Consider the following 16212-nt stretch of genomic DNA (forward strand, 5'->3'; position numbering starts at 1 on the left):
CCGGCCCCGCAGCCCCCCGGGATCCAGCACGGGGGGAGCTCTGAGGACGTGAAACTAGAACAGCGAAATCGAAGGGCAGAGCGCTGGTTTGGTCTCCCGGCAGGAGCTGTGAGTGATTTCGTTGCTTCTCCTTTTCAGGTATTGACTTTAAAATTAGGACGATAGAGCTCGATGGCAAGAGAATCAAACTGCAGATCTGGTGAGGCTCCTGTGCCGCGGGGGGTGTCCGGTCACCGGGGCTGTGCGTGGGGACGGCGGTGTGGTGCTTTTATTCCAGTTGTGCTGTTCAGTAGTTTATGGTATCTTAGAAGCTAAAACTCGGTCCTAGTGAGCCTAAAGACTGGTTCGAGTTAAATTCTTTGACTCTTCGGTGGTGTTATCTCGGGTCGGTGCTGGGGGTGGTGTGTGAGCCCCGTGTCCTGTCTGTTCCAGGGACACGGCCGGGCAGGAGCGATTCCGGACCATCACCACCGCCTACTACAGGGGAGCCATGGTAGGAGCAGTCCTGGGATCCGGGCTGGGATAAACCCACCTGGGAGGGTCAGGGCAGCTGGGGCTGAGGTGGGACAGGCACAACTGACCTTCTGTGCCAGGCTGAACCCTCAGCTGTGCTCCTGCTCCTGCCCATGCTGGGCTGACATGGGACTTTGTAGAGGGACCTTTCCCCATGTTCCACTCTATAAATACACATCCTGCACCCCTTATCTCACTGTGAACTGTGTTAAAAATAGTTCTTGTTAAGTTGCTTGTCTCTGCTACAGATGAGCCTTTAACTCTTGCTGAAACAATCTTTCTCCTTCTGACCTTCAGGGCATCATGTTAGTGTACGACATCACCAATGAAAAGTCTTTTGAAAATATCCGGAACTGGGTCAGGAATATTGAAGAGGTAATTTCTCTACTTGCTGACTCTTAAAGGTGCTGTTCCCTCCTCTAAAAGTGATTGAAGCTTAATTGCTTCAGAAGTGTTATCCTTCTTGTGCTGGAGGGTACTTGGAAAATAAATAGGATGGAAATCAGTAACATTTGTTGTTCTATCCGTGGGATGGAAGTTGGTAACACACTGACTTGGCTGACAGTGATTTGTTGTGGGGGCCTGTTGTGTGATTTGTTGTGTTGCCACTGTACTCTTGAGGGCACCCAATGTGATGGTTTCCTGCCACGACAAGCGATCCAAGAGCTGCCGTGGTGCTGGGATGAGGGGTTGGGGGAGCCTGGAAATCTGCAGGAGGTGCTCAGCACCAGCATCTCCACGTTGGGTACTTGAGTGGTGCCTCCTGTGCCTGCCAGTGTGGATGTACAAAAGCCAAGCCCGGTGTCTGCTCTGTCTGTCCCAGCACGCGTCTCCAGACGTTGAAAAAATGATCCTGGGCAACAAATGTGACGCAAACGACAAAAGACAAGTTTCCAGAGAGCAAGGGGAGAAGGTGAGTGCTCTGTGGCTTTGATGGATCTCAGCTTAGGCTTTTCAAAGTCTAAAAACTGCTTTGATTATTGTCAGCGTGGCACCACCTGAGTGGAATGATTAAACGTTCTCCAAGCTGTCGTGGCAATACATTTCCCCCCCGGGATGAAAAGCTGAGCCTGTGTTAAGGATTCTTGTTGATTATCTGTCAGGTGCAAGGCAACGAGCTGGATTTTTCTAAGAAAAAGGATGTTAGAGCTTGACATTGAGAAAATGTTTCTTTTTGGCTGAAAGCCACAGAGACCAGGTAGATGGGATGGTGTTTTCTGGTGTTAGTCGAGGCAGGGAAAGTGCATCTGCACTGCAGGTGTTACAAGGTGTCAATGCAAGAAGAAAAATAAAAGAGGAAAGAGCAGATTAAAACATGTGCAGGCTGTAAAAGAGCAGAGCCAAGCTGGTGAGAACAGGCCAGCAGCAGTGAGATTTAGTCCCTAATTGTTGCAAGTTGTGTGTGAGTAAATCCCCAGCTCCTGTGACTCGTGGCAGGAGGGGCAGAGCCCATGCCCGGGGGTGTGTTTGGAGCTGCTCCTGCAATTGTTCAACTCATGTGAAATCTGCTTTTGTTCAGCTTGCTGCCAGCTTTGGGATTAAATTCATGGAGACCAGTGCAAAAGCAAATATAAACATAGAGAATGTAAGTACAGACCCCTTCCTCTGATATTTATTGTCTTATTTGTGCAGGCAGACAGCGAGGACAGGCACCTGTCCATTGTTGGGTACAGGGGGTGGGTTGTTAAACACATTTCCCTGCCTTCCATTAAGGTGTTGTTTAACTAAAATTATGCTGATTTATGTAAATGGAACTTGGTGCTTAGGACACCACAGGGGTGTTACAGCAAAGGGCATCAGGGCAGCACAAGGGAAAACTCAGCTCATGTCTTTGTACTCAAGAACAGGATTGATAAAGGTCATTTTCCCACTGCACAAACCCTGGGTGGGGCTTTTGGGCTCAAAAAGTAGGTTGTGGATATAGAGAAGTAGCATTAAAACCTGGAGCAGGGGGAGAAAACCTGAAAATTTGATGTTCTTGAGGAGTTTGGTGTATGTAGAAACTCAGCTTATTGCTAAACAATAAAGTATATTAGAGTTGGAATATATTTGTTATTTAATTTATTTGTTAGGGTACATTTTATTTCCCCTGTAACACTGAACTGTTTGACTTGTCACAGGCGTTTTTCACTCTTGCAAGAGATATCAAAGCAAAAATGGACAAGAAGTTGGTGAGTAACTTATTTTGTCCATGGTGGATTTAAATAGGAAAACAAAAAAAAACAACAACCAACCAAAAGCCACATTGCAAGAACTTTTCACAGTGTATAAAAATTGTATCATGGTCTCTTTCATAAGGGATCACTGAAATGTTCTAGGAATGTGGTTTTAGTTCTGTCAAGCTGTGCTCTGACCTTGGCTTGTAAACAACTGTCTCTGCATTTCAGGAATTAGCTGAGGTTTTCTAAATAAAATGATTTATTTGTTTTATTAAAAGTCACGTGGGGGGTAGAGCAGTTTAATGATACTTCTCACTCTTGCAGTCTGAAAATCATATAAATCATAAAGATAGAGGAGGCAGGGTAGAAGATTTAAACTGTTTCAGAATAGGTGTAGAACTAATATTTTTTGATAATCTTTGCAAAAGCATCCTGAGCAATGACTGGGTTACCTTTTTACAACAAATAAATACAAGTTGGTTTGTTCTTTATGAAATATGAAATGAAGCTGATGGGGGTTCCTTCTGCTCTTACTGAGCTTTCCACCCTCATGTGTTCAGACATAAATTGATTGACCTGGGATATTTTGGGTCTTGCTGACCATTCATAAGTGTTTCAGCAAGAGCCAGACATGCCCTTTAATTTATTATCTTTTAATCTCAACTGTCTTTGTGTTAATATAAAGAAGAAACATGGATGCAGTGTGAGCTATTAAAGCCAAAAGCTGCAGATGCAGCTCTAGAAATTTTTGTCGTGCCTGGTTTAAGACTGAGAAATGAGTGAAACCTCCTGTTGGTTTTAGGGAAGGTTTTTGGGTACGTCAGGCTTGGCTCAAGAGAATGACCAGATGAAATAGGAATGGGAGAAGCTGTGAAGTGTAAATGAGTAACTGAATATTCTTTGCCTCTTCAGGAAGGCAATAGCCCACAAGGCAGCAACCAGGGAGTCAAAATCACACCAGACCAGCAAAAGAAAAGCAGCTTTTTCCGATGTGTTCTTCTGTGAGGGACACGGCCTTAACCTGAGCTGGACTGTGCCTGTGCTGAGTGAGGTTTCCTCTGTCTATGGACTTAGTGCTCCCAACAAACCTTGTCTGGTCACAACAAACTCTGTGACCATCTGAATAAGAAATGGTTTATTTTGGTAATTGTTTGACTCTTCAATTTTGGAGACAAAACAAGTTTATTTTTGTCAGCTGGCCGCTGGGCGCGTGTGCTGTGTGGCAGAGGGGGACAGATCTCACGTGGCCCGGGGATGCAGCACCTTTGCTGACAGACTTCAACCTTTGTGTCCATAACTCTCATGCATCCAGTGGAGAAGGATGAAGTTATGATCAAAACAAGACCCAGAAATGCCCATGTGAATAAAGTCCAGGTGTGTGTACATGGTACATGTGCATATCCAGTCTGGAGCTGCACAAGGAACAGTGGCATCAGACCATCCCAGAAATGCCCCCGGGGGAGCAGTGCAGGCTGGGGCTTTCTGAGGAGGTAGGAGGGAGCTTTCTGCAGCTCCACCTCTTTGCTACTGCAGAGAAGCTCCTTTGCCTGTCACTTACTCAGTTGTGTTACTCTTGACAATCCACAAGTACAATTGACGTTTAAAAAAAATCCTCCTCAAAGGAATCTCTATTTTTTTAAAAAGCCAAAGTGTGCTGTAAATATAACGGATTCTTACCATCAGGAATTTATCCACATTAGACTTGATTGATTAATTAAGTACTCCAGATGTTTAGATGTGTTTGACAGGAGCTGATGGCTGCAGCGAGTCCTGGGCAGGTGATCTGTCACCTGTTCTTGGAGAACCAGGTCAGGGTCAGGCAGGGACACTTACACCAAATTTGTCACCTTGCAATGGGCAACTTTTCCACTCTCCAGCTGGGAATGACCCCAGATCTGTCATGAAGTAGTAACTAGTTTGAAGTAGTGACCAGGAAGTGCCACACTGCTCCCCGTGGCATGTTCCCATGCCCACTTGCTCACATATGCAAATAAATGCTGCACATCCCCTTTCCAACACAGACTCCTTCTGACTGACCTTGCCTTGCTGGGTGTCCCAGTGCAGATGTCAGGTAGCAACAACCCCTGTCACTGCAAAGGACACCAGTCCTCCCAGGAACAGGCTGGGAACTCATTCCCACCAACCCAGCCGTGACGTGGCCGTGTGTGAAATGCAGGAGCCACGTTCAGCCCCTGCCAGGGCGGGGCCGCAGCTCTGATCTCAATTCTCCTGCCTAAAGGAGCCAGTGAGAGCATCTGCTGCTGAGCCTGCTGGGCAGTGATGGTGTGTTTGACCCCAGCAAACTCCCAGCTGTGTCCTGCAGCTCACTGGGGCTGTAACATGCTTCGTTTACATTGACAACTGCACTTAAGGGTAGAATTGAAGTTGATTTTAAAGTTGTTGAATTTACTCACCGGTTTTGTTTTCTTCCAAGTTTGTGGTGGTAACCTCTGGCCTCAGAGTAGCACTGGTAAGTGTTACTGTAGTTAAAGATCTATCATAATTACAGATCTGTTCATAATTAACATTATAAATCTGCAGCCTGCTACTGGGTTCAACAGGAATGCTGCCTGTTCCTCTGGAATGGAAAAAGGATATTTCACTGTGTACGTTACTGGTTTATAAAAATGCATTTTAGATTCTACCAACCTTTTTTTAATAGCAGATTACAACAAGCTCTGTCATGATTAAAGCTTTCCTCTAACCAGAACCTTATGAGGGTTTGGTTTTTTTGTTTACTTGTGGCTTTTTAGCAGCAGGACTTGGTGATTGTGCACCGTAGTGGATTTTCACACAGATGTATTTGTAGGATAAAATCACTGAAGCCTCACTGAAGAGGCTTCCACTGTGGTTCAGAGTGTAGTTAACCCAGAGCTGTAGCTTGGACGAGCAGCATCTCTGTCTTGAGATAAGGATGGTTTTAAAGAGAGAGTTTGTGCTTCAAGAAATGATTGAGGCAGAACTGGGGAGGTGATAAGGCATGGTCTGAGTGCTGTTTTCCTCCACAAAGCTGATCAGTGTCATGATTTGCTTCTGGCTCAGCAGTAACTGTGGATTGTCTCACATCCATATTCTGCTTTATACAGCCAGATGTTGAGCCAGACTTATTTTTCAAGGTGACTGGAAAAATAAGTGGTTTATCTAACTTGACACCACAGGTCTGCCTGTGGACAGTATCAATAACTCATCTCGAGCTGGGGAAAGCAAACCATGTTCATTTACAAGTGGGCAAAACTTGAAGGATGGAATTGTGATTTTTTTTCACTCATTTTCTAAATCTCAAGTTACTCTTTTGCATTCAGAACTCTTTGTGAATACCTTCTGTTTGAACTTATGCTGGTTGTTGCACATGTTTATGTACCTGATCAGAGTGTGATTTCCTTTGAAATGGTTGGTTTTACTCAATGAACAAGTACATTATTGCCTGATCTCAGGAAGTTTCATGCAGTTACTGTGACTACAGCCATCACTATCCTTCTGGGTATGCAGGCTCTACCCAGGCATTAAGTCTGTGTAAGCAATATGAAACCTAAAATGCAAGTGTAAGAGAGGAAAAGGTTAAAGACACTGCACTGCACCTGTGCTTGGCTCTGTGTCACTAAATACAGGCATCAAATCTTGGAGAAGTACAATATCTAGTTGATGTTTCCATCACATCATTCAGTTACTGTGTTTATTAAGTATGAGTGTTATGGAAAACACAGTTATCAGAGAGGTACTGGGGAAATACATTCAGTAATGTATCTAAGCTTTCTTTAACTAAGGAGGAAAAAATCTGAAATTGGGTACAAAATCTGTAAAACTGAGGAATTTAGGTAGATCTGCAAAACCAACTGTGCACACTACACATTCTCAGTGTCTGAATACCATTAAAATGTCAGGTAATGGATTAACAATTGGTTTGTAGAGAAACAAGCCCATTTTTGAGCACGTTCTCAAAGTCCCTTACTTTAATGAGTATCATGGAATTCTGTGGTTGCCCTTATTTTCCAGGCTGGTTGCAATATTTGGGATGGTCCTCACCCTTTTGGATGCAGAGCTGTCAGTGGGTCAGTAACTGGTGGAACTGCTGTTCTAACACTGATTTAACACCCATGTTGTGTTAAATGGGCACAGCTCATGTTCCCTGACATCAGAGCCTTATGCCAGCGTCAGAATTCCAGCCTCAGATTTATAAATCCTATGGATTATTGTAAGTCTCTTTACTGCTGCTGAAAATTCTTTGGTCTCTCCTTTCATGTGGGATGCTGATCATCCCCCTGACGATTGCTGAGGGGTTGTTGTGGGGGTGTCTCTGGCTCAAAACTGCCCTGATTTTGTGTTTTCTTGGACTTGTTTGTGCCAGGGGAGGAAGGAACAAACAGCTGTGTGAGGATGGGCTCCTTTGTTCTAGAAGTTATAGGGCTGAGGGAAGAATGATGACTTGTGTCTTCAGTTCTAGTTTAAACTAAAGATCTGCTGAGTGGAATGTGAATGGGAGCTGCAGCCTGAGTGTTCCAGGCTGCCTCGTTCCCTGGCCCATCTCCCACTGAGCCCTGGAGTTTCTGTGGTTGATAAAGTTTAGCAGCTGGAAAGAGCAGCTTTCCAGCCTTTCTGCAGGAAAAGTGTGCTCTGCCTGGAGCGTGAGTTGGGACTTACGACTTCCTTTTGAAGGGACCTTAATGCATCCCAAAAAATCTGTAAAAAGAACTGTAAATTGTGTTTTTAGAATGACCACTTTTGGCTGCCACCCCTTCCCACGTTACAACTGCTTTCTTAAACACTTCTCATTGATTTTCATGTTTGTATTAAAACTGTTGTTTATTACAGGATGTCTGTTTTTACTCTGTTGTACAGGACCCTGAGCACTGCATAAATAAACTTCTTATGAAAAGAGAATTTTGCAACCTTAGTTTGTCAGTTCTCTTTGTCATTTGTGCATATGGAGTCTGGTGTGGAAAACAGGGGATTTCTGAAATTAGAGAAGAGGGACAGAATTTGGGGAAGGGTTTCTTGTCCTCAAAGTATGCTGACTTTCTCATTATAAATCCTGCACTCTGGAGAATACTTCTGCAAATTGATTAATTGGAGCATTTATTAAGACTCTAAATGATCAGAGGAGTTGCTTACACAGTTTTGATTAATCACAGTGTTTTGGAAACTATTCTCAAGTGGGTTTTTTCCTGGTTAAGGCATTTTCTTGGGAATTTTTCGAAGCTATACAAGCTCCTTTACTACCTGGTGGTATCTGAACTTTAAAAGAATACTTCCCATCTCACTGTCCAGGCCAGGTTTGCTCTAGCTGAGGGGGGAATAGACATTTTGTTAAATTCCAGGGAAATCTTGATGCAGAACTTAATTAATTGATCCTTTAAGAGAGGTAAACAAGAACAGTTTTCTGACTGGTTCAGTTACCACAAGTTGTCCTCTTTGCCCCTCTCATTTTGTGCTCTTATGGTTGGTAATCTTGGGTGAAGTGATAGTTTTTTAAGGTTCCAGAAGTGCTTCCATCCATCTGTTTCACTGGATTCAGATCCTGATGTGAAATGTGCTGTTAACAAGAGGAAGCCACGATCACTTATGTGTCACTATGCAAAGGATTAACTCAATTAATTCTAGGGCTGTGCTATAATTGGAAACTTTATTTCATGAAGCATTTGCAAGGACTGGGTACATTAAATAAATGCAAGATTTGAGTGCTGCTTTGTGTAAGATGTGCATCAGAACCACATTAACACCATGTCAGGCACTGAGTGAGCAAATCTCAGGGACCTACCAGTGCAGCCTGAGTGCTAATATTAACTTTTTAAGTTACAAGGACTTTTTGTTGTATAAAAAGTACATCTGGAGGTTCAAAAGCAAGTCAAGGAGCCTCCAGGCTTTTTTTCAAGCATCTCTTTTCCCAGTCTTTGCAGCTCTACTAGAACCTGCCAGGGAAGAGTGGTTATCTATGAAGGCTGAGGAAACATCAAATAGACACTTCAGAGGCTTTTGACAGAGAAACTAAGAGCAATTTTGTGTCAGAAATGAAAAGCAAATATTACCTGAGGAAATCTGGGGCTCGTATGATCATGTGCTGAAAGTCTTCCAAGGACAGTTTGCCATCATTGTCCACATCAGCCTCGTAAATCACCTTCTCACAAACAAGGCTGACTTCTTCTGGGGTCAGCTCATTTCGGGTTAATTTGTTAACAGTTTTCTCTAGGTCTGATTTGCATATGTAATCATCGTTGTTAAAATCTACAAAGGAGACAAAAATTAATTTGAAGTGACAGAATTTCAGCATTTTATGTGGTTGGCTGCCAAGACCCAAGAGGAGGGTTTGGTTCCCAGGATGTGATGGATTTATATCAGCAGAACTCAGATCAGAAAGGAAGTTACCTCTGTGTGCTTGTAAAAAAATCAGTTACAAAATAAAAGCCTAATCATTTCTCCTTATCATATATAAGAGTAACAACTGTAAATAGTTTAGTGGCTAAACATAGTGTAGCCATAATTAAATCATTCCAGCAAGATTTTGTTTCTTTGATATATGGTTTGTCTTTAGCTGATCATAAAGAAAATAACTGAAAATAGTCCCTTAAAAAAAATTAAATCTTTAAATTTGTCCTTGGAGAAAAAAGCCTGCACTGTTATTCCCCGCCTCTCCCTCCCAAATCCACCCTACAGATTTATGGGCAGCCAAATCCCTTGTGCTGCACTTTTCCAAGCAGCTCTTCAGACAGAAATATTTCTTAAATGTTTATCAGCTCTTGAAAACCGCAGATAATTTCAGGCTGTAAATTTTGTAGTAAATCCTGATCCCAAGTAAATAAGAGACAAAAGGATAAAGAAAACCAAAACTTTTTAGTAGAGAGAGAAACAAACACTGAGATGGAATTAAAAGAAATGCTAACTAGAAATCATTATAATGAAGATTTTGCATCCCTGCATGAAAGCTGCAGGATTTCCCCAACTTTTTATGCATGTCTCACTCACCATAAATTTTAAAAGCATAATAAGCTTTCAAGTCTCTGGGAGCCATTTCACTTAGCACTGAAAACATGTCCAGAAAATTATCCAAAGTCATGTTGCCGTCCCCGTGCTCCGAGAACACCTCTGCAATCCGCTGCCGGAACGGGTTGTCCTGGGAAACAGAGGAGCAAGGGGAGGTCATCCTTACCAGCATTGATTTCAGTGCAGATGAGGCAGTTGGAGCGAGATTGTTTTTGTTGAAACCTCTTTTTGGCAAACTCTCCCCCTTTCTGCCATTCTGTTTGTGTCAGAGGCAGCCGCAGCTGCGGCCGCTTTAAACTCTGTGCGGTTTCAGGGTGTTTTCTGGGAATCACTGGAAGCTTCCAGAAAGACTTCTGCCGTCAGTAACCCAAATTTATTTGTATGTCAGGCTCCCAGCAATTAGTCCTGGATGAATTATTAAAATAGGGCAGATTAAGCTGCAGTGTGTCACTCGAGTCGTGTGCCTGGCTCGTACCTTGAGCTCTGGCATGCTGGCAATGAGCTCGTAGGGCAGTGTCACAGCTGGTTTGTCTGTGTAGTCGAGGGGAACGAGCTGAGGGGCCAGATCTCGGTACCTGTAAAACAGCCTGAGGCAGAAAGAAAGGCTTGTTTGGTGAATGAGTCCTTCAGACCTCTGAGAACAAGGTGTTTGCCTCTTCCACCTCACTTTGCACTCTTTTCTTCCATTACCAGGTGGAGATCGGTCACTAAGTAACATATATGTTATATATATATTATATATCACAGAATATTCTGAGCTGGAAGGGACCCACAGGGATCATGGAGTCTAATATGTATCTAATATATATCTAATATATATCTAATATATAGATTATATATATCTATATTATAGATATATAACAAGTATATCTATAATATATCACAGAATCATTATGTTGGTGGTGGAAGAACCAGTATTGAGAGCAACACGGTGTAACTGGTGAAAAATACTAAGTTTCATTCTAGAACAATGAGGTGAAAATGCTTACACAGCTCATGCAGCCAAACCCCTTCCCACCTGTATCCAAACCCACATTTAACAGTGTCAGGTTTATTCTACAGAGGTGTTCAGGCACGTGGAGTCACTGGGATGTGTGTTCATGATAACAAGGCACAAGACCTTCAACCTGAAGGTCCACCTGATTTGTTTCCAAACACAGAAATGCTGGTGGCAAGGTAGAAGGGATCTGTTTGCACGGTGTGGCCAAAAAACAACGGGCTGAAACCGGAGCGTGAAAAATTCGGTTTAAACGTCAGAATAAAACCTGAAGTCGTGGGCAGGGAGAGAGATCTGGGATCCACCCTAACAGGATTTTACCCATCCAAAGTATCTTCCTGTTCTTCCACAGAACTCAGGTTCAAGAGACAGAAAATGTGCATCAGGATTGGAATGCATTGACCACTTTTTCAGCGTGTCTTTGCTTTCTTCTGGCGCTAGAGAAAGGATCCCGTTCACAGCTGTTACCAACAAAACAATAGGAGAGAATTTTAAAAGGGATCCTTATCAATAATAAATGTCTTAATTCATGACATAGTTATGGTTCTGGCCTCTGTTTCCTGTGGGGAAAGGAGGCAGATACAGATTCCAGTTTTTACAGAACCACTCCTGGTTTATCCTGTCTAAAATCCACACGCAGATGTCAGGGGTCTGAAGTTCTGTACAAAACTGTCCCCTGTGCTCTGCCCTTCAGAGAAACTGCCAAAAAAACACGTGTGGTGGCATCTTGAGAGCAGAGAAATGGAACAATTCCCTTTCTGTTCACACACCCAAGGGTCAGGGAGGGCAAACAGAGCTTCAGTATTGTGTATGTTACTGTCTGGGTGAGTATTTCTTACAAGAGGAGAAGTTCAGGTTTTCAGTGAAGACTCTCAGTCCCACTCCTCATCTTGTCTTTATCAGAACCTTTGGCCAGAGATTAAATGGAGAGTTCAGTGAGGCACATGAAGGGGGGAAATGCACTTTGAAGCAGCAGTGTAATTATTTATAAGCAGACATGAAGAAAACTTGACACAATCATTAAGGATTTATGAAAATCAGGCCAAGTATTCCAAAGGATAACAGTATATTTTGAAGCATCTGTCATAAAACAATGTGAAACGTGGATGTTGCTGGCAAAGTATCCACTAAATATAAGTTGTTACATTTACTTCTGATAAATAAAGAGGGACTGGTACATAAATACAAAATTCAGAATTCTGTCTCAGTTTAGGATAGATAACACAGAGTTTGTACATTAAAAAAAAAAAAAAAAAATGAAAATACTAAGATTGCCCAAAGGTATCACTTTAAAAACAATTTTAAAATAGATTTATGCAAATTTAAAATATCTCACCCTATATGTAGCCTGCCTTTATAGCAATCTATGTCCTTTACCCACAGAATGCACACAGAATACTCACCTCAGGATTTCTTTCCTTGTGAAAAATGTGCAGTCCTGTGAAACAAGAAAAGATAAAACATGTAATGAGTTTTTAGCATGCATTGGCCCAAACTTTTCCTGTACAGTGACTTAGATGAAGTTATATTGTAAAATACGTAACTAAGCATCAAAGCTCTCTTTTTGGCATAAAATGAGAAGTATTTCATAACTGTTCTTCTTGAGATAAAGATCAAACTATATCACTAAAATCTGTGGTGTAATTCAGTACTTCTACTTATTAATTTTTAAAAGAGATTGTTAAAAAAAAAAAACACCTTTACCATTATTCAGCGTTGTGTTCAAACAGCCATTTAGTTTGGTTTATACCTGATATGCATCCAGTTGCTCTTGAGTGAAAATGGTTTGCTTATTGCCCATTTCGAGCTGGGAATGGCGACTTTTTTCCCATCCTTCTTTCCCCAAAGGCACCTTTATAGGTCGTCTGGATATTCGGTTATTAAAAGCTGCAACAATGAGGTTCAGGTACAGCAGAGGATCAGGTAACCAACTTCCACAGGCTGCAAAGTATCATAACAGGAGCATTTCATCAAATCTTTAGTCTGGCTGCTTGAGGCTCTTATCCAGCAGCACTCACCTGTCTCCTGTGAGCACCACAAAGACTCGGGTTACAGCATTTAGCAGAACAACTAATAGCTGCTCATTAGTGCCTTTGAGCAGCAGGTATTCTTGTATCCTGTTTTTCATGCCCTCAGATACGGCAAATTAACTGAAAAGTGTTAGTAGTATTTTCCTTCTTTGAGAATTAACACCGAATGCTGGAGATTTGGTAACCACTCCTTCCTTTCCTTCTCATCCTTCATAGAATAATTAAGGTTGGAAAAGCCCTCTAAGATCAGAGTCCAACCACCAACCCAGCACTGCCAAGGTTACCACTAACCCATGTCCCCAAGTGCCACAGCCAAGTTTTATGGACACTTCCAGGGATGGTGACTCCACCAGTGCCCCGGGCAGCCTGTGCCGGTGTTTTCCCTTCGTGCACATTGTGTGCTGCTAATGGTAGTTTGTACTGGAGGTAGTATCCATAAATTATTTACACACAGAAGTTCAGAGTTAGTCCCTTTCCAAGTACAGCCCCTCTCTTATTAGGATTATTTAGTAATTTCCGTACAAATTACGTAACCCCAGTGAACCTCTCCACATTCTCAAGGGATGGGTCTGCACCTGGGCAGGGTCTTTTTGACCTATAAGCGTGATTTTAATATTATAACGAAGATAGTTCAGCTCTAGGATACACAGACCTTAAGTCTTTTGCCAAGTTAGCCATGTTTTCATAGACATCCATCACCATCTTGATTTACTACATCCTTAAATCTTGTTAGTTCCCAGATGTCCTTGACTAAGGGATGCTCCTGATGCTCGTTGCAATCATTAGGTCTCCTCCCTTGCTGATCAGGCTTAAAAGTACATAAAGAGCGTACACCAAAAAACATCCTGCCTTTAAGAGAATCTTGACATATTCCACATATTGCGACAGTCCCGCCCCGGTTCCCCTCACGGAGGGTCGGACGAGGCTCATTCTATCCCGGTTTCCCTCACTGAGAGGGGCGGACAGGGCTCGTTCCCGGTTCCCCTCACGGAGGGAGCGCACGGGGCTCGTTCCCCGTTCCCCTCACGGAGGGGCAGAAGGGGCTTGTTCCCGGTTCCCCTCACGGAGGGGCAGAAGGGGCTTATTCCCAGTTCCCCTCACGGAGGGAGCGCACGGGGCTCGCTCCCCGTTCCCCGTTCCCCGTTCCCCTCACGGAGGGAGCTCACGCGGCTCGCTCCCCGTTCCCCGTTCCCCTCACGGGGCTCGTTCCCCTCACGGAGGGAACGCACGGGGCTCGCTCCCCGTTCCCCGTTCCCCTCACGGAGGGAGCGCACGGGGCTCGTTCCCCGTTTACCCTCACGGAGGGAGCGCAAACGGGGCTCTCCCCGTTCCCCTCACGGAGGGAGCGCACGGGGCTCGTTCCCCGTTCCCCTCACGGAGGGAGCTCACGGGGCTCATTGCCCGTTGTCTGTTCCCCTCACGGAGGGAGCTCACGGGGCTCGCTGCCAGTTTCCCGTTCCCCGTTCCCCTCACGGGGCTCGTTCCCCGTTCTCCTCACGGAGGGAGCGCACGGGGCTCGTTCCCCGTTCCCCGTTCCCCTCACTGGGCTCGCTGCCAGTTCCCCTCACGGAGGGAGCGCACGGGGCTCGCTCCCCGTTCCCCGTTCCCCTCACGGAGGGAGCGCACGGGGCTCGCTGCCAGTTCCCCTCTCCCCGGCCGCGCCGTTGCGGCGGTGCCGGCAGAGGGCGCGGGCGCGGCCGTTCCGCCATGGCGGATTACGAGGCGGTGCAGCGCGGGGCCGCTGAAGCTTGAAGGGCAGCGGAGGGGGCCCTGGGGCCGGCAAAACGGTGAGGGGGGGCGGGGGAGAACCCGGGGGAGGGGGGAACCGGGGGCGGTGAGGGAAGACCGGAGGAACAGGCGGACACCCACCCCCGGGGCCGGGCGCTGACCGGACTGTGTCCGCAGGAAGAAGAAGAAGGCGAAGGAAAAGGCCCAGATCCTGGAGCACATCGTGAGCAGCAAGAAGCAGGAGGAGGAGAAGAAGCGCGGGCTGGACAAGCGGACCCCGGCGCAGGTGGCCTACGAGAAGATGCAGGAGAAGCGGGTAAGGCTTTAAAAACCACCCCCGTCACCCCTCGGGTGCGGCCGCTGAGGGGCCCCGAGTGCTCGGAGTAACCGGCCCCTCCGTGTCTCCCGCAGCAAATGGAGCGGATCCTGAAAAAAGCCTCGAAAACCCACAAGCAGAGAGTGGAGGTGAGCGAAGTCACCCCGAGTCCCTCGGAGCGTGCTTATTATTGTTGGGCTGGGGGAACTATTTCACTTTGTGAAGCACAGGCAGGGGGTCTTGTGGTTCGACTTGGTGATGTCAGCACCAAATGTTAAAACGTTTTCTTTCTCTTTTCCTCCCCCAGGACTTCAACAGGCACTTGGATACTCTGACTGAGCATTACGACATTCCCAAAGTCAGCTGGACTAAGTGACTGGGCTGCTTGTCACGGGCTCTGGAGCAGGAGTTGTGTTTTGTTTGTATCAAGCAAGGGTTGCCATGTAAATGTGTGTGTTCTCTATATTGTCTAATATATCTTCTGAGCGTTTTATGACTTTGTCCTGTCTTATTTTATAGCTTTGCTTGTTAAAGCCAAATGTCCAGCAAAGGCTCCTCTTGGCTGAGGAGATCTGGTTTATGTGGGTGCAGAGGGCTAGTTTTTTAGTGTTTAAAATGAGATTAAGGCCAAAATTAATTGCTGCAAGCCAGCTGGAAAATGTTCCTTTATTTGTTCTCCTTTTTGGAAGCGAAGAGTCTGACAGTCTCATATTTAAGTTTCTTTTGTAAGTTATGGGAATTGTAAAATTCCTTTCTATCAAGTTCTTTCAGAGGTGATGTTGCAAAGTGTGGAGTATGTAAAATTTTCTTAAGGAAGGATGTTCTTTCATGTTTGATCTTTGTACACTTTTAAACCTAATCAACAAGAGGGGAGATTTAATCCAGGGAAGAGAGGGCAGCCAACAAGTTGTCAGTGATGTCCAAGTTTTGATAGTTGGGGTGCTGGATTTGTGGAATACACTGAGCACCCAAGCTTGGCAACTTTGGAATATATAATCAGTGTCTCTCTTGAGTATTGCACTCGAGGTAACAAATATGATTTTGTGGACAACAGTATTTCTATTCAGACTTCTTTCAGAGGTGAGGGGTCTGCTGCAACTTGTAACTTTGATATAACTTATTAAAGCGCTGGTTTCATCCTTTTTTTTTTTTTTGGTGCTGATTTACATATAAAATCGGGGCGAATTTTGTGTGTGAAGTTCTGGAGGGGCCATGCCTGCCTTTACAATTCTCACCCCCTGTGAGGGACGACACATACCTCGACATTCAAAATCCTGTCACTCCTCTTCAGTTGGAATACTGGAATAATCAGACTATTGGGATAATCGGAATATTGTTTTTAACCCGAATTTGGTCCCTCTGGTTGAGCCAGGGGAGCTCAGTGTGGTTCCCACCTCAGCCTGGACAGACCCTCGTTCCTTTCCGGGGTCTGTGCCAGCACTATGGGGGAAAACACCTCACCCCGCTGTGCCAGCGCTACCGGACCATTCATTC

The 16212-nt window shown here is 44.8% G+C and overlaps 3 protein-coding genes across 10 annotated transcripts; 2 read left to right on the top strand and 1 right to left on the bottom strand.

Annotated features, from left to right (window-relative positions):
- Positions 1–116: 116 nt before the first annotated feature.
- Positions 117–7550, top strand: RAB8A (RAB8A, member RAS oncogene family; the record flags this gene model as incomplete). Its single annotated transcript, XM_029963879.1, has 7 exons — positions 117–199; positions 433–493; positions 811–888; positions 1337–1426; positions 2033–2098; positions 2634–2684; positions 3585–7550. Coding segments are annotated over 7 exons (522 nt in total), but the record flags the coding sequence as incomplete, so codon positions are not given.
- CIB3 (calcium and integrin binding family member 3) lies at positions 7351–14956 on the bottom strand. Of its 8 annotated transcripts, none has more exons than XM_029963911.1 (7): positions 14935–14956; positions 12395–12585; positions 12048–12082; positions 10123–10234; positions 9630–9777; positions 8696–8891; positions 7351–8202 (listed from the first exon to the last, which is right to left on the bottom strand). In XM_029963911.1, the coding sequence occupies exons 2-7, from the start codon at positions 12443–12445 to the stop codon at positions 8181–8183; spliced, it is 564 nt and encodes a 187-aa protein (XP_029819771.1). In that variant the 5' UTR covers positions 12446–12585; positions 14935–14956; the 3' UTR covers positions 7351–8180. The 8 variants fall into 8 exon arrangements, with proteins under 8 accessions (XP_029819771.1, XP_008931591.3, XP_029819770.1 ...); XM_008933343.3 differs by lacking the exon at positions 14935–14956 and adding an exon at positions 13327–13633; XM_029963910.1 differs by lacking the exon at positions 14935–14956 and adding an exon at positions 12663–12692.
- On the top strand, positions 14367–15211 carry FAM32A (family with sequence similarity 32 member A). Its single transcript, XM_018089243.2, is given in 4 exon segments — positions 14367–14461; positions 14580–14718; positions 14814–14867; positions 15026–15211. Coding segments are annotated over 4 exon segments (342 nt in total). The 5' UTR covers positions 14367–14381; the 3' UTR covers positions 15095–15211.
- The last annotated feature ends 1001 nt before the right edge of the window (positions 15212–16212 follow it).

Source organism: Manacus vitellinus, unplaced genomic scaffold (assembly GCF_001715985.3).
Source record: "Manacus vitellinus isolate BGI_N305 unplaced genomic scaffold, ASM171598v3 scaffold_64_pilon, whole genome shotgun sequence".
NCBI lineage: Eukaryota > Metazoa > Chordata > Aves > Passeriformes > Pipridae > Manacus > Manacus vitellinus.